The sequence below is a fragment of the Hyperolius riggenbachi genome, chromosome 3 (genome assembly GCF_040937935.1).
Source record: "Hyperolius riggenbachi isolate aHypRig1 chromosome 3, aHypRig1.pri, whole genome shotgun sequence".
NCBI classification, from domain to species: domain Eukaryota; kingdom Metazoa; phylum Chordata; class Amphibia; order Anura; family Hyperoliidae; genus Hyperolius; species Hyperolius riggenbachi.
Genome location: NC_090648.1, coordinates 508,841,233 through 508,859,694, shown reverse-complemented (window position 1 = coordinate 508,859,694; position 18,462 = coordinate 508,841,233). Strand labels below are relative to the sequence as shown.

At 47.0% G+C, this 18,462-nt stretch overlaps 1 protein-coding gene across 1 annotated transcript in view; it reads left to right on the top strand.

The window, feature by feature from the left end:
* The window catches only part of LOC137561777 (solute carrier family 45 member 3-like), a 67,618-nt gene that overhangs the window by 36,996 nt on the left and 12,160 nt on the right, over nucleotides 1-18,462 (top strand). Inside the window, exons 2-3 of the mRNA XM_068273137.1 lie at nucleotides 9,737-10,030; nucleotides 12,628-13,455. Of these exons, the coding sequence (XP_068129238.1) occupies nucleotides 9,883-10,030; nucleotides 12,628-13,455 (976 nt within the window). The 5' untranslated portion in view covers nucleotides 9,737-9,882. The remainder of the gene's footprint in view (nucleotides 1-9,736; nucleotides 10,031-12,627; nucleotides 13,456-18,462) is intronic.

Sequence of the window (18,462 nt, the reverse complement as noted above, 5' to 3'; positions counted from 1 at the left end):
GCAAAGATTTCTATCTGATGGGGAGTTCAGCTCCATAGAATAGACTCTGTAGGTGTGGCTCTCATACTACATGGAAGGGGGTAAGATTTCTGTCTGATGGGGAGTGCAGCTCCATAGAGTAGACTGTGTAGGTATGGCTCACATACTACATGAAGGGGGTAAAATTGGTCTGTGATCTTTCATTTTCCAAAGACTTTTATCTGACGTGTGTACCCACCTTAACTTATCTGTATGTTTTTGGGATGTGTGAGGAAACAGAGTGCATGGGGGAAACCCACCCAGACACGGGGTGAACATACAAACTCCTTGCAGATAGTGCCCTGGCTAGGATTTGAACCAGGGAACCAAGGCGCGGCGTGATCACTAACCGCTACGTCACCGTGCTACCCACAGCAGCATTCTACTGAAATGAAATCGTATGAAGTCCCTTTCTGTTTTCCTGCACAGCAGGTGATAAAATAGCTAGTTCTGTTATCTATGCAATTGAGGCCATCAAACAGAAAGTGAATTTTGCATGTCCTGAAAAGTAAATAGGAGGCAAAACATTTCTATCTGGCTAAGGAAACACGGCTGATAAGGTTTTAATGCTGTAAACTTCAAAAGGTCATTACTTCTGTTTGTTTGGCAGCTGAATGAAGCAGATTTTACATCAGATTGTCATGGCTGCTGTTTAGGATTCAGTCTTAAAATTGTGTATCTTACACTGAATATGAAAATATGAGACTCAGTTCTACGTTACCAATGTCCTGTTTACCATTTATTATCTTGTGTTTATTTACAGGTTAGGTTTGTTTTATGGGCTTTATGAAGATAAAAAAAAATCGGTCATATATCTAGACTAGGCCAGAGCAACCAATCAAATTTGAGCTTTTATAGCAGCCAGGTAGATGAATTCTGATTGGTTACCAGGAGTAGCACAATGTGTAATCCTCTTCTGTATTTTGGCCTAGTTAGCCACTTTGTCCACCACTACACTATATCTGCGTCCTCTGTGACTTCATATAAGCCACAAGGACGTAAATATACATCTTGTAGCAGAAGCCCAGCCGTGTACGATTGGGCTTGCTCCTGTGCACACCTCTAGTACTATCTGATACAGCACTAATTGGAGAAAAGGGAATATATGTTCCCTGAACCAATAAGATTGATTTTTACTATTAAAAATACTTTTATTTTCTCAAATCATAGTGAAAAATGCACACTGTAGCCTTATTTCAAAATCAAATATCTTCACCATAAATTGTGACAGGATCATCATCTAAATTTTGTGATAAACAGTAGAAAAAGCCAAACAAAATTTGTGTTTTTTATCTACAATAGGATTTTTTATTTTTAAACTGGAATTGGTAAAACTGAGAAATAATGTTTTTTCTATTTTTTTCCTATTTTTCCCATTAAAATGCATAGAAAACAAAATTGTTCAAGGGAAAAAATGCCATACAATGAAAGTCTAGTTTGTCTTAAAAAAAACAATGTATATTTTATTTAGGTGTCATAAGTAGGGATAAAGTCATTGCTGATTAAATAGGGACATAGCTAAAATGTAAAAACTGCTCTGGTTCATAAGTGGGAAACAAGGTCTGTATGCAAAGTGGTTAATATCCAGGCCTCTTACATACATTTCTGCGCTGCTAAACGACCTTGACTGAATTTGCCGTCACGGTTGGATATCAAAGGCTTGTGAAAAGCGCGTGACGATGGATTTGTCACCGCGGCCGGCTGGCTTCAGACAGTTGTGCGCAGCTGGTAGATACTTGTACAGGCAGAGAACATGTGTCCGTTCATAAACACAGCTGCAGGAAACGCTGGCGATGGGGGGATGTCAGGCGTATGAGACTCAATAAGGGCAGGGATCCTGCTATATTATATGTCTAAGAGCACTATTATTATTATCATTATTTCTTATCCGTTACATCTCCTGTGCAGCCTTGCAAAACATGCTAAAGATCCAACACTCCACACTTAAAGGGAACCTGAAATGAGAGGGGTATGGAAGCTGCCATATTTGTTTCCAAGCATGCAGCTAATCTTGTCAGATCTGACAATTATGTCAGAGACAACTGATCTGCTGCATGCTTGTTCAGGGGTTATGGCTAAAAGTATTAGAGGCAGAGGATCAGCAGGACACCCCACCGCCGTGCAATCAAAGTCTACGGAGACTTTTCTACTGCGGCGTTATGGAGCGAAGCGACGGAAGTGGCGTTTTCACCTCATCCCCGACGCAGGTTAAGAACTACGTTAACGATGCGGCGACTTGCAGTGATCTGTGTCGTCCTGGCAGTAATGTTAGTCTATGACGATGGATGAATTACAAAAAAATTACCGTTGCGGCACGCATGTGCAGAAGCGTATTTAGACAAAACACTTCCGCATACTCGAAGCAAGTGCTCGTCACTTCCTTTTGGGCCGGTGGCCAGACAGGGAACACCCCGCAATAGCTGAAGGCCTGTTTATGGCGGGGCACTGTGGTGCGTCGGGCGCAACGCACAGCATCGCTAACACTGGTTTCTAGTGTGAAAACAGCCTGAGGATCCCCCATGAGAAGATGGGCTAGTTCAAAACTTGTCCGTTTTCTACTACCTACTGTAAATTACAGGAACATAGGAGAACATTTATAGCACGTCATGAAAGAGAGATGGACTTTTTATTTGTGTTTTCATGTATTTTACATTTTACAATTTTTTGCAATAGTGGACCTTTAAAGGGAACCTAAACTGAGAAGGATATGGATTTTTCCTCTTAAAATAATACCAGTTGCCTGGCCGTCCTGCTGATCCTGTGTCTCTAATACTTTCAGCCACAGCCCCTCAACAAGCATGCAGCATATCAGGTGCTCTGACTGAAGTCAGACTGAATTAGCTGCATGCTTGTTTCAGGTGTGTGATTCACTTACTAATGCAGCCAAAGAGATCAGCAGGACTGCCAGGCAACTGGTATTGTTTAAAAGGAACTATCCATATCCTTCTCAGTTTAGGTTCCCTTTAAATACCATATCTAATCATTTACTTGTAATTATTATCGGGCTATGCGGGAGGCGGCAGGTTTTGAGCGTTTCCTCGCCTGTAAGGGTTTGTGGTGCGACTTAGCGGACGTGACTTTATCCATTACAGGCGCTGTACAGTCAGTCGCTCCGGCTGCAGCGGACGCATTAGCCACGCCGAGGATTCTGGGAGGAAACGGGCGATGAAACGCCTGGAGATACTTCCACGTCTCATAACAATCGGAAGCATTAACTCCCTGGCTGCCAGCCATGCTGAGCTCAGAGGGTTTACTCGCTGTACGCCAGACAGATGCGAGATCAGACTATACTGCGTTCTGAGCTAAAGCGCGCCTGAACTCTGAGCTTCCTCTCTGCTCTAAAAGATGCGCAACAGCACAATAACCTTTACAGAAAAAAACATTTCTTTGTTACAGCTGATACAAATCTGCAGTGTGTCTACTTCCTGCTTTTATGGAGGCAGACATAGAGTTAACATGTTAACATCCTGTGTTTATAAATTAGGAGCTCTGCCGAGGCAGTCAGCTGACACAGCTGAGAGAACAAAATACAGAGGAGCGCTCTATAGTGCATTAAAAGTGATTTTATTTTCTGCATAAAAGCTGAATAAAACTTACTAGATGTAAGTAGGAACAAGTGTAGGAAGGTAGGCTCTCCTCTGCCTCACGCTGCAGTCCTGCGCCGGCCGGCGGTGCGGGCATCCAGGTGTCCGTGGATCCAGGAACTGAACGCCGGTGGCTGTGGGCGGGGCCTATCCTTTGCACGCCAGCAGCGTCATAACATGTTGTGGCGTAACTCCACCTTCTTCAGATCGAGGAACCTTTTTGGAGCTGCACATATGCGCATTGTTTCACTGCTGGTCCCGTGACTGTCTGAGCGCTTGGCTTTGTGGGATTTTTCCTTTTTTGACTCTTCGAGAGATCAAATTACACCTGTGATTAGTCACAGATGAGGGGGACTTACACAGGCTAAACTCTCTAAGGGCTCTTTCACACTAGAGGCCTTTTTTGGTGTTTTACCGCCACGGCCATAGTTGGCATTTTCCATGGTAAAATGAAAGTCCATAGACTTTCATTTCACCTTTCACACTTAAAGAAAATCTGTAAAGAAAAAACCTCCCCTGGGGGGTACTCACCTCGGGTGGGGGAAGCCTCCGGATCCTATTGAGGCTTCCCCCGTCCTCCTGTGTCCCACGGTGGCGGCGAAAATCCTCCCGGAGCGGCGGCGATGTAAATATTTACCTTTTGGCTCCAGCGCAGGCGCAGTATCGGCTCTTCCCACGGAGATAGGCGAAAATAGCCGATCGCTGTCGGGCCGCTCTACTGCGCAGGCGCAAGTCTCCTGCAAGACTCCTGTGCCTGCGCAGTAGAGCGGACCTGACGGAGATCGGCTATTTCCGCCTATCTCCGTCAGAAGAGCCGAAACAGCGCCCCCTGTTGGAGCCTGGAAAGGTAAATATTGAACAGGCTGTCGGATTTATCGCGCCGGCGTTGAAGGGCTGCAGCGAGACCCCCGCGGGACACAGGAGGACGGGGGAAGCCTCATTGGGATCCGGAGGCTTCCCTCTCCCGCGGTGAGTACCCCCAGGGGACGTTTTTCTCGTTACAGTGTCTTAACACCGCGTTTTTGAGCATTGCGTTTTGAAGCTCCCCGGCGCTTTTTTAGGGTTGACCGCGGCGTTTCTTATTTCATTGATAATCATGTATTGGCGTTAAAACTCCTTCAAAATGCTGACAGCCAAAGGCAGCGTTTTGGCCTTTTCTACCGCTGCCTCTAGTGGGAACGAGCCATTAGGGCTCTTTCACACTAGAGCAGGCATAGGCAAACTTGGCCCTCCAGCTGTTGAGGATCTACAAGTCCCACAATGCATTGCAGGAGTCTGACAGCCACAGTCATGACTCATAAAGGCAAATGCATTGTGGGATTTGTAGTTCCGTAACAGCTGGAGGGCCAAGTTTGCCCATGCCTGCACCAGAGGCTAGTTTCGGCGTTTTACAGCCAAGACCATAGTTTGCGTTTTCCAAGGTAAAATAAGAGTCCATAGACTTTCATTTTACCTTTCACACCTAAAGCAGGGCCCTTTCACACCAGACGGTTTTTCGGCGTTTTAACGCCACGGCCGAAGACCATAGACTTTCATTTTACCTTTCACATCTAACGCTGCGTTTTGGAGCGTTGCGTTTCAACGCTCCCAGGAGCTTTTTTAGGGCTGACCGCGGCGTTTCTCATTACAATTGATACTATTGTATTGGCGTTAAACGCCTTATAATGCCTTAAAAACGCCAGCAGCCAAAACGCAGCGCTTTAACCTTTTTACCGCTGCCTGTAGTGTGAAAGAGCCCTTAGGCGTTGTGGTTTGAAGCTCCCCGGAGCTTTTTCAAAGCTGTTTACAGCCGAAGTTGGCTTTTAGCGCTTCAATGATAGTCATTGGAAAAGGCCAACTACAGCTTTTCTACAGCTGTTTCAAAGCGTTTTACAGCTGACTTGTTGACTTCTTTTAAAATAAAAAAAAGGGACTTTTTCATATGAGCTATAAAAAGCTTTGAAAACGCTATGGAAAGGCTACAAAAACGCTAACAGCAAAAGGCATAAATACATACAGAGTGCATTTCTGTTGGTTTTCCTTCTGTCCTGCACAAGAGCTCAGGTCCACTTTCAAGGACAACTGTAACGAGAGGGACATGGAGGCTGCCATATGCACCGTATTTACTTTCAAACAATACCAGTTGCCAATAAAGTGTAGAGAAACCGAGAGCCCAATATAGTGTAGTATGTTAAGCATAAATGAAGTAAAGGTTATCGTGAGAAAATTATACTCACAAACATGGGTTACCACTCAGGCAACCACTGTATAGGCAGGTGAGGAGATTAGACCTGTCCTCACTCAGGGATAAGAAGTCGCTCTCTGTAGATGCGAAAGGGGGTAGATCACCCCTCCACCAGGGGTGGACACGGTATAGTAGTAGGAGAACAGAGGCGCCAGCAGGATAAAAGTGGATAAAAAATTTAAAATTTGCTGGGAGGAAGTGGTGGACTTACCTCCATAAAGCAGACAGGAAAGACTGTCTGAATAGTAGTCACATTTATTAATTAGTACCCCAAAACAGTGCAACGTGTTTCGCAGGCCCAGCCCGCTTCATCAGGCAATAAAAATGGGGACAAGACAGAATTTCAGCAATAGCAGGTGTAGCGCCTCAGAAATTTTTTATCCACTTTTATCCTGCTGGCGCCTCTGTTCTCCTACTGCAATACCAGTTGCCAGGCAGCCCTGCTAATCCTGTGCCTCTAATACTTCCAGCCACAAACCCCTGAACAAGCATGCAGCAAATTAGGTGTCTGACATTATTGTCAGATCTGACAGGATTAGCTGCATGCTTGTTTCTGGTGTGATTCAGACGCTACTGCAGCCAAATAGACCAGCAGGGCTGCCAGGCAACTGGTATTGTATAAAGGGAAATAAATATTGCAGCCTCTATATTATGCTCACTTCAGTTGTCCTTTAGGGAGTGCAGACAGCCAATAAAATGCTAATCATTTCAGCCTCATGCAAATTGTATGCGGCCTGATATTTGGCCAATCAAAATAAGCAGGAAGTATAATTATTTGGCTGCATATATAATCAATCTAATGCTGCCCATAAATGGTACAATCTGCTGGGCGATTGACTGAAACGGGTACTTGGATACGATGAACAATCCTTCTATTAATCGTTCCGGCGATCCTAATTTCAGAACGATTATTTTAGTCTAATTGGATTGCTCATCAATTTCCCCTCTGTTGGTGGGCCAGAACGATTGCTTCCGATTGCAGTGTTCAGTGTGTTTCTAAATCCTGGTACAAGCTATCAATTTTGATTGGCCAATCACTAACCAATTTTATATATTCCATGTAGTATGAGGGTCCCCCTACACAATCTGCTCATAGTATTTAATATCTGCTGGCCCTCGTACTACATGGAGGTGGTAAAATTGGTCAGTGATTGGCCAATCCTAATTGAAAGTGTGTACCAGGCTTAAGGGCTCTTTTCCACTATTGATTCCGATCGTGATCGCGTTTCAATTTCCACCATGCGATTGCGATTGAGCTACTATACTCATTCTAGTCCAGCTCAATCGCATACAAAACGCGGCAGGACAACGATGGCGCTTTGACCAAAATCGCATCGCAATCGGATCGCACTAATGGAATTGCTGCTGCAGTTTCCATTAGTTTAATGTTCCTTGCGATTTGCGATCAGAAGCAAATCGCAAATCGCAGGCTAGTGGAAAAAGGCCCTAAAGCACATCCACTTTTGCCACTCCCATGTAGTATGAGAACTTACCTATACAACGTGTTTGTTGTATTCAACATCTGTGGTAAAATTGCCCAGTCATTGGCCAATCAAAATTGTGTGTGTGTACCAGGCTAAACACTAGTTCTTTAAAGAAGAGATAATGCATAGAAGTGAAGTCAGTATTGTGTTGCTCTGACCCGATCTGTCCAAACGTAGTGATTAAGATGGCCAATTGTGGGCAGATGTTTTTTTTTCCTAGCTGGTCACTAGAAATAGCCAAAAAGGATTTGATTTTTTGCACAGACACACACTGTACATCGCTTCTTGATCCATTTTCGTTTTTAACCACTCTGCGACGCCTATCACAGATTGGCGGCCTTGTTCCTCAGCCACTCCATATGGCATCATCTCGTGAGGAGCGAGATTAGACGGGAGTTTGCGCAAGTGCTAGCTCCCGTTACTATAAACAAACAGCTGCAGCGATCAGCCTGCCAGCGGATGATTAGCGCTGGCAGACTGATATTTATTCATTACTAAAAAAACATTTAAATAGCGCTGACACAACTGTCTTGTGCCCAAATTGGATTAAAGTTGGGGGTGATAAAAAAAAAATGGCACCCTACAGGAGGAAAAAACACAGAGGCAACAGGAGCACAAATGGTGCAGCATGTCACCGTAGTGGGAGAATATTGTAAGAGTGAAGGTAGATTATACTGACAGAGGTGGGTTGCAGAAGGGCAGCCAACCACTGCCGGCAGGTGGAGATGCACAAACCCGACTCCACCCGGGGGTCCAGGCAGAGCTGGGGGTGGTCGCACTTTTGATAAAAAACAACAACCTCAAGTGACCTGTAAATGGTCCAAGAGGGATGTTTCCCCTCCAAAAGGTGGGTGATGGCACAAGATATAGGGTAAGAGGCGCCCAGGAGCAATAAAATATTTTAAAAACAAATAAAATAAAAAAAAGGGGAGTTGGCTTACCTCAAGGAAGACAAATTCAGTTAATAGAAGAGTTTTTATTGCACTGGCATGCCCAGTAGAACGAAGCTGTTATCTGGTCTGGGTGTGTGTGAGTACAGTCTGGGCATGCCCAGTAGAACGAAGCTGCTCACCGGACTGGGTGTGTTTGAGTTCAGTCCCGGCATGCCCAGTAGAACGAAGCTGCTAGCTGGACTGGGCATGTGTGAGTACAGTCAAGGCGTGCCCAGTAGAACGAAGCTGCTAGCTGGACTGGGAATGTGTGAGTACAGTCCAGGCATGCCCAGTAGAGCGAAGCTGCTAGCTGGACTTGGGCATGTGCGAGTACAGTCTGGGCATGCCCAGTAGAACGAAGCTGCTCACTGGACTAGGCGTGTGTGAGTACAGTCCAGGCATGCCCAGTAGAGCGAAGCTGCTAGCTGGACTGGGCATGTGTGAGTACAGTCCAGGCATGCCCAGTAGAATGAAGCTGCTAGCTCTACTGGGCATGTGTGAGTACATTCCGGGCATGCCCAGTAGAACGAAGCTGCTCGCTGGACTGGGCGTGTGTGAGTACAGTCCAGGCATGCTCAGTAGAACGAAGCTGCTAGCTCTACTGGGCGTGTGTGAGTACAGTCCAGGCATGCTCAGTAGAACGAAGCTGCTCGCTGGACTGGGCGTGTGTGAGTACAGTCCAGGCATGCCCAATAGAACGAAGCTGCTCGCTGGACTGGGCATGTGTGAGTACAGTCCAGGCATGCCCAGTAGAACGAAGCTGCTCGCTGGACTGGGCGTGTGTGAGTACAGTCCAGGCATGTCCAGTAGAACGAAGCTACTAGCTGGACTGGGCGTGTGTGAGTACAGTCCAGGCATGCCCAGTAGAACGAAGCTGCTCGCTGGACTGGGCATGTGTGAGTACAGTCCAGGCATGCCCAGTAGAACGAAGCTGCTCGCTGGACTGGGCGTGTGTGAGTACAGTCCAGGCATGTCCAGTAGAACGAAGCTACTAGCTGGACTGGGCATGTGTGAAATTATTCTTCACGACAGACGATGACTTTGTATGCATCTGACTTGTTTATATATAGTTCCTATTCCACGATAATCTGCATTCCTGGAAATAATCTTCATATTTGTGGTTTGATTTATCTCGGAGGGGGGATCCTGTGGGCGTGGCTTTGCATTGACCTGCATGGAGGGGGAATCCAGTGGGCGTGGCTTTGCTTTTCATTGACCTGCATGGGGGGATCCTGTGGGCATGTCTTTGCTTTGCATTGACCTGTAAGGAGGGAGGATACTGTAGGGGTGGCTTAGCATTGACCTGCATGGAGGGGGGTCCTGTGAGCGTGTCTTTGCTTTGCATTGACCTGCATGGAGGGGGCATCCTGTGGGCGTTTCTTTGCTTTGCATTGACCTGCATGGAGGGGGCATTCTGTGGGCGTGGATTTGCTTTGCATTGACCTGCATGGAGCTGGCAAACCTGTTGACGTCTCTTTGCTTTGCATTTTGCAGCGTGTTTCTCTGAACATGTGGGCCCGGCAAGAACAGATGGATCCGGTCACCTCCAGGACTGCGCATCGGAATGACGATGATTCGCGGAACAGATCACGGGACCCCCTGAACCGTCGGCTGTAAGATCGGTCAAGAGAGTCGCCGTCATGGCGGCCTGCAGCCTGCAGTGGCATCTGGTCCTGCTAAACTTCATGACGTGTGGCCTGGAGATCTGCGTGGCGGCCGGGATCACGTACGTCCCGCCGCTACTTCTGGAGGCCGGCGTGAAGGAGCAGTACATGACCATGGTGCTGGGTGAGAACAGAATAACCGATTTTATTTTGTGTAGAAATTCTGAAATTCTGCTCCTTTAAAGAGACACTGAAGCAAAATAAATTATGATATAATGATTTGTATGTGTAGTACAGCTAAGAAATAAAAGATTAGGAACAGAGACATAAGTTAATATTATTTCCAGTACAGGAAGGGTTAAGAAACTCCAGTTGTTATCTATGCAAAAAAGCCATTGAGCGCCACGACCACGAAGTTGCAGAGAGCTCTGTCTTCTGAAGCTTGTTATCTCAACTGTCAGTCACTGTAATATATTTTTCTCTGCAGAGAACAGTTCAAAAGTTCATAGGCCTGCTCTGTAAAATGATTTAGAATGCTGAGTAGTGTGTAAACTGCAAATATTAGAGAATGATGCAGTATCATAAAAAACACTATATAATTGAAAATAAAAATGAGAATGTTTTCTATGGTACTAATGTTCTAGTAATTTTCCGTTCTACACAACCAATTTATTATATCATAATTTTTTTTTCACTTCAGCGTCTCTTTTAAGTTGCCTATTAACAGTACAACCTCCCAAAGATTAGCCGTATGATTGATCGGATCAGGCATAATTAGTGGTGCTGATCGTCATCGATCGATGTATGGATTGTTCCATCAGTCCATTTTCCGTAAAGATCCCACTGATTGGATCAGATTGTATTATATTTTTCGTTCGGGAGGTTGTACTGTTAGTGAGCGCCTTTAGCCACATCAGAAGGTCGCCATACTCTACTCGGTTTGGCAGCCGATCGACCATCCAATTCAATAATTATTATTGAATCGGATAAAAATCGGTGCTGCCAAGAGCTTGCCCGATTAACGATGTGCAGTGTTCTCCCCAGAAATTGTTTCCAGCCGGGTGGCATGAAAAAGTAGCTGGGCGAGATGAGAGAATGCAGGGGCGGAGCTTCTGTGCGCAACTCTGCTTACAGCAGAGGAGGAGGTGAGCTGATAACAGCCGGGTGCTCACCAAAAGTAACCGAGTGGAGCACCCGGCAAAAAGAGCCTGGGGAGAACACTGGATGTGACCGATGTCATGCTGAAAATTGGTCTCATGTATCGATTAGACAAGCTCCCAGATGTCTGGTGGTTGAGGTCTATCAGGTGCGTGGCAGTAACGGTAAGCGATATTGGGGGAAGCAATAGATCTGACGAAAACCCCCGCCGCTGCTCCCCTAGTGCATAAATATGCATTTATACGTTACCTGTCCTATGTTGCCCACCGCGCGGTGCCCATGTGTCTTCTGCAGGCGTTATAGCGCGAGTGTGACGTCAGACGCACCACGTGCTAAACGCTGGCGGCGTGTGAGGCGCAAATGGGGGAGCGGGAAGCAGAAGAGGGATGGGCACCGCATGGTGGGCTACATAGGACAGGCAGTGTATAAATGCACATGGGGCACATTTATACACTAGGGGGCAGTGTCGAGGCGGTGGATTCGACCAATTCCCGAGAGATTTCATGCTGAAATCGATTGGGAATCGGCCTGCAGTGTATGGGCAGCTGACAGATCTCTCTCCGATCAGGTAGAGATCTGTCTCTCTAACCATGCCCATACATTGCTAGATTAACGATACAATCTTGATTGTACAATCTTACCAAATCCATGTAGTAGAAGGGTCACAGAACAGAGTGAATGGACTTTGAATGGATACTTTAGGTAGTCTGTCATATATATATATAACAGAAGGAGGCACAAGGGGACTGAAAGAGGCATGGGGAGGGGAGGGGGCCTAAGTCAGTAGACCAGGCAATTTCAAAGTCCAGCGTAGGGGCCAAATGCGGCCCATCAAGCTATTTCTGGTGACCCCAAAAGCTCTCTTCAGTTGTTAATTCCATCCGGCCCGCAGGTCATATCTGCATGCAGGGGCCAGCAGCAGTAACAGCCACTGATTAGCAACTGCCACAGTGCAAAAAAACCCATAACTTGGGAACTTCAAAACCCCATAACTTGGGAACTGAGCATCATACCGACTCAGGACCCAGTGCAACAGAAAGCCGGGACTTTCAGCTTTCCAAAAATGGTCACAGCTTTCTGGGGGAGCAAACAGAACTTTAACAAAAAGCTGCCAAACTTTCCAGATGGGATAATACGTAAGTACCAAATCATGTTTAATCTCGCTAGTCCTGCCCCCTAGTATTCTCAGGAACGGTGATATGGCCCTCGGCCTAAAAAGTTTGGACACCCCTGCAGAAGAGGGAATCCTCTAGATGATCCAGAGGCTCCTCTGATCCTCTTTCACTTCACACTGCTGCTCCCTGGGACCCTCTTTGTGTTGGCGTCCGCGCTCCCATTTGTGTGCAAGCAAGTACAGTTTGCTCATTAGTACAGGGCACTCGTGCACTGCTTTCTTCTCTGTGCACGGGAGGCTCTGCGTTACCGCGCAGTCACGGGCTGTACTCGCACCTGCACAGTGGCACCGCGCTCCCGTCCATTTACGAGCACGACGCACAAGCCCTTGTTGAGTATGTTTGGAGGGTCCCAGTGCTGGATCGGTGAGCTTGAGGAGGAAGGGGGAAATTTAATTGGGTCTAGTTTCTTTGTTTCAGGTTTTTTTAATGTGGTTTGTGTCTCTGGCAGGTATTGGCCCGGTACTTGGGTTGGTCCTCGTTCCCCTCATCGGATCAGCCAGTGACCACTGCCAAAGCGACTACGGCCGAAGACGCCCGTTCATATGGATATTATCGTTTGGCGTCCTCCTTTCACTCTTCATCATTCCACATGCGGACTCCTTGGCGGCCTATTTTTCCTTCGGCGGGAGCCGGGTCCATGTTTTCTTTCTCATATTTGGGGTGGGGTTGTTAGACTGCTGCGTCCAGGTCTGCTTTACGCCGCTGGAGGCCCTGTTGTCCGACTTGCACCACGATGACGAGGGCTGTGGCCACGCCTTCGCCATGTTCTCCTTCATGATCAGCGTTGGCGGCTGCATTGGATACCTGCTGACCTCCGTCAACTGGAAGTACTCGTTTATCTCTCTGTACCTCGGTAGCCAAGACGAGTGCCTGTTTTTGGTGTTGGCGCTGATCTTTGTAGTCAGTGTCCTGGTCACCATGAAGACGGCAGAGGAGCACAGTCACGGCCGCAAACCTTCCATAACCGACCTCAAACCCTCCGTCTCGTCAAAGTCCTTGACTAGAGGGTGTTGCATCCCAAAATGGAAACTGCGATCCTGGAAGTGCAACCCCATTTTGTGTCTGTTGAGTCTTTGTTGGTCCTGCACCCCCAGGATCTACCACAGTTACTGTCGCATCCCTGCCGTCATGAAACAGTTGTGTGCAGCTCAACTGTGTAGCTGGATGGCGGTAATGTCCTTCATGCTGTTCTATACAGACTTTGTTGGAGAGGGATTGTATAAGGGCATTCCAAGTGCCGCCCCTGGAACCGAATCCAGAATCCGCTATGATGAAGGTAATACAGATCTAATCTAATTTAAACGGGCGTTCCTTTAAGTGTTATTCGACTTGGCCTTCAGTAGGGATGTAATTTATGAATACCTATAAAAATAGCGCTGGAGACTGAGGCTAGTATTGGTAAAATTATTGATATTCTACTACTTAATACCTATAGTAAAATATAGTCTTTACCGATATTTTACTATGATCTAACCTTACACATGATGCAATGTTCCAACAGATTTACTGTTAGATCGATTATTTCCAACATGTCCGGTCTGATTTCCGGATAAACAAAAACAAAAAAAGAGAGTACCCCTAAAGGCAGCAGCAAACTTACCAAAGGATAATTGAAAAATAAATCAATAAATCTTTATTGAACAATGATTAATCATTGTTCAGTAAAGATTTATTGATTTTTCATGGTGCCTGACCTTATCCACTCCCCTCTGGTGCCTAACCTTAACCACTCCCCTCTGGTGCCTAACCTTAACCACTCCCCTCTGGTGCCTAACCTTAACCACTCCCCTCTGGTGCCTAACCTTAACCACTCCCCTCTGGTGCCTAACCTTAACCAATCCCCTCTGGTGCCTAACCTTAACCACTCCCCTCTGGTGCCTAACCTTAACCACTCCCCTCTGGTGCCTAACCTTAACCACTTCCCTCTGGTGCCTAACCTTAACCACTCCCCTCTGGTGCCTAACCTTAACCCCCACAATATGCTTAAACATAGCCACCCCATGCCTAACCTTTACCCCTGTAGTGCCTAAACCTTACCCTTAAGTAACACCCCTTACACACTCTAACCCCCCCCACCACCACTACCACCACCTACCACTAATCCTGATATTTTCACCACCATAGTAAAAGCCACAATTAGCGGCAATGAACGATAATTATGGCGCCCAATACATAGCGGGAGCTGGGAGCGCGCTATTTTATCGGGTGGCATAATTGTTGTTCATTGGTGCTAGTTGTGGCTTTTACTATTGCCACCTACGGTGGCACCATTTTTATCAGCGCTCCTCTTGCGCCATTTCTACCTGCTACGGTAATGTATACCTTTTTACACATTTTGTGTTCTTCAATTGGAAGAAAGGGAATATCTACTGGGATACTTTAATTTTAAACTTTGCAGTTTTTTTTTTTGTTTTTTTTTAAGAGTATACCTCTGGTCCCTGTCAGACAGGAAGGGGCGGGCTTGCCATGATGTTCCCTCCTATCACCCTCTCATGGGAGGGAATATCGTAGTAAGACCGCCTCTTCCTGTCTGAAAATTTAGTTGAAAGCCAAATTTTGAAGGAATGTAAATATGTTTGCGTACCGTAAAAAGAAAGCACAGAGACAATGGGATCCCAAATAGCGCAATATGCCATAAAAGGTGATTATTTGCAATAAGACAAAAGTTTACTCACAAAGGTGGGTTGCCTGAGAGCAGTCTTGAGAGCAGACTTGAAGTAGTTGGTAATTAATTACCCGACTCCACTCTGGTGTCCAGCCTGGACTGGATGCGGCCGCTCTCTTGAGGAGAAAAGAGTACCTAAGTAGCTCTGGGTGACCCAAAACCCTGAGGTGTAGGGAACTAAAAGAGAACGAAAAGCCCTCCCTCCTGAAAACAAAGAAAACCCTGAGAATCCCCCATGAGGAGATTGACTAGTGCAAAACCGGTCAGTTTTGTCAGATTTTTAACTGCTTACCTTTTTAGCTGGAGTGGTCCTTTAAAGAGCCATACTATCTCAGGGAAAACAAAACACATATATAAGTAGATAAATACTAGCTCTACTTACATAACAGATGTATTGCACTGTCCTATGATTTAGTGATTTTTCTACAGTAAAAAAAGAGAAAATCCTTCTTAGCATTTCCCTGTGGCTATTTTGAAGCCAATTTTGATGTCATTTCCTCCTTTACTCTCCACTGCCTGATTGTGTATGCATTGCCCGCCCTTCACTATAGAAAGTGCATTGTCTCAGCATGAGAAATACTGGCCAATCAGAGAGGAACAGAGGTGTGGGAGGGGAAAACAGGAGGGGAAGAGGCTTCAGCCAATCAGGCTGCATTAGTTAAGTCTGAGGGGAAATAGAGAAGCAAAAAAAGACAACCCAGCATGCCCTGCAACTTCCTTTGTGTGGCAGATGTACCAAATAAGAGTAAAGTCATGTAAACTGGGGAATGATCATTTACGAGCAAGAAAAGTAATAGTGATTTTAACTTTTGGATTGCCTGGTTAGCATCCTTATTACTTGTTTACCAGATAAAAATAAAGAATAGATTTTATGCCCAACATTACACTTTAAGTTAGGAAGGTGCTAAAGGATGTGTGGCCAGCAAAATGGCAGTAACCCTTTGCACACTCACATGCGATGTGCCTGGATGTATGTGTCTTTTTTTTTTCTAGTCCTAAATGACAGGCGTTCGCCCCGCAGTGCAGCGGAGCTCTGAAGCGGCAGCATAGTGTGAAGCGAGCCTGGCCCTGTACATCAGACAGCTGTGCGGCCGTCGCTGTAAGGGTCCCATGTAAGCCTGTGTGAATGGCTGGGATCGCTGGCTTAGTGTTAAATGTCTGTTCCTGAATTCAGCAATGTTGTGAGATAATCTCCCGCCCTGAATCGAGAGGAGATTCCCTGCCTCTGTAACGTGGTATTGCTATGTATGTGATACAGAGGGAACAGCTGGCATCCCCTCGTTCCATACACTCTATATATAATGGCTAAGAGAGACACTGCACATGCTTAAAGAGGCCCTGTAGTGACATATAGTGGAATGCAGTAAATTAAAGAGGCCCTGTAGTGACATATAGTGGAATGCAGTAAATTAAAGAGGCCCTGTAGTGACATACAGTGGAATGCAGTTAATTATTCAGGATACCAACTTTTATGTTAATTTTCCTGGTTTCAGCATCAGAAACACTTCCTATATCTATACGTTGCTGTATATTGCTATGTAGCCCCCCCCGCCCCACCCTCCTAGTTATGCTTAGCCTAGGCTGTTTAGCTATGCAGAATTCTCCCTCCCAGAGCATTCTGGGAGGTCAGGCATTTTTTTCCACCGGCTTCAGAACTCTTATATAAATTAACATTCCGGAGAGCTGCACCTGTCAACACTAAAGATATTGCCACCTGCGATAAATTTCAGAATGTATACCGAGGTGAGGAAATATTTTACAGTAGACAAACACTGACTAAATAATTTATAATGCTTGTTATAAATAATAAAATCTATTCATGACGTGGCAGTCCTGTTGATCGTCTGGCATCGGTAATGTCAGAACCCTGAATGGATGAGTGGTGACCAGGGTGAAGGATGGGAGAGGGTGAAGGATGGGAGAGGGTGAAGGATGGGAGAGGGTGAAGGACGGGAGAGGGTGAAGGACGGGAGAGGGTGAAGGACGGGAGAGGGTGAAGGACGGGAGAGGGTGAAGGACGGGAGAGGGTGAAGGACGGGGGAGGGTGAAGGACGGGGGAGGGAGAAGGACGGGAGAGGGTGAAGGATGGGAGAGGGTGAAGGACGGGAGAGGGTGAAAGGATGGGAGAGGGTGAAGGACGGGAGAGGGTGAAGGACGGGAGAGGGTGAAGGACGGGAGAGGGTGAAAGGACGGGAGAGGGTGAAAGGACGGGAGAGGGTGAAAGGACGGGAGAGGGTGAAAGGACGGGAGAGGGTGAAAGGACGGGAGAGGGTGAAAGGACGGGAGAGGGTGAAGGAACGGGAGAGGGTGAAGGACGGGAGAGGGTGAAGGACGGGAGAGGGTGAAGGACGGGAGAGGGTGAAGGACGGGAGAGGGTGAAGGACGGGGGAGGGAGAAGAACAGGAAAGGGTGAAGGACGGGAGAGGGTGAAGGACGGGAGAGGGTGAAGGACGGGAGAGGGTGAAAGGACGGGAGAGGGTGAAAGGACGGGAGAGGGTGAAGGACGGGAGAGGGTGAAAGGACGGGAGAGGGTGAAAGGACGGGAGAGGGTGAAAGGACGGGAGAGGGTGAAGGATGGGAGAGGGTGAAGGACGGGAGAGGGTGAAGGACGGGAGAGGGTGAAGGACGGGAGAGGGTGAAGGACGGGAGAGGGTGAAGGACGGGAGAGGGTGAAGGACGGGAGAGGGTGAAGGGACGGGAGAGGGTGAAGGGACGGGAGAGGGTGAAGGGACGGGAGAGGGTGAAGGGACGGGAGAGGGTGAAGGACCGGAGAGTTTGATGAGTTGAGGGAAGGCTCTGAGGTCTGAAGCAGCAGTCACATGGTGTGAGCCAGAGTTCTGAGGGAGAGATGAAGGATAGGAGAGTTTGATGAATAGGGGGAAGGCTCTGAGGTCTGAAGCAGCAGTCACATGGTGTGAACCCGAGTTCTGAGGGAGAGATAGATAGGAGAGTTTAATGAATAGGGGGAAGGCTCTGAGGTCTGAAGCAGCAGTCACATGGTGTGAACCCGAGTTCTGAGGGAGAGATGAAGGATAGGAGAGTGTGATGAATAGAGTGAAGGCTCTGAGGTCTGAAGCGGCAGTCACATGATATGAACCAGAGTTCTGAGGGAGAGATGAAGGATAGGAGAGTTTGATGATTAGAGGATAGGCTCTGCGGTCTGAAGCAGCAGTCACATGGTGTGAGCCAGAGTTCTGAGGGAGAGATGAAGGATAGGATAGTGTGATGAATAGGGGGAAGGCTCTGAGGTCTGAAGCGGCAGTCACATGATATGAACCAGAGTTCTGAGGGAGAGATGAAGGCTAGGAGTTTGATGATTAGAGGTTAGGCTCTGAGGTCTGAAGCAGCAGTCACATGGAGTGAACCAGAGTTCTGAGGGGGAGATGAGGTTTGTGAGTCCCAGATGGGACAGTTACAGTTGGGAATGGGAACGAGGACATGTCATGGGAAGACAAGTTGTGGAGAGCTTAGTAAGTGAAAGTTTGCGGTTTTAACCAGATTTTCTGGGCAAGTTTGTAGCTTGTGGAGCAGTTGGTGGCATCACACGGAGCAGTGCTTTTCAGCGCTGCTAGATTTGGGCGCAGCCGGCGCCTCCATAGACTACAATAGGAATCAGTC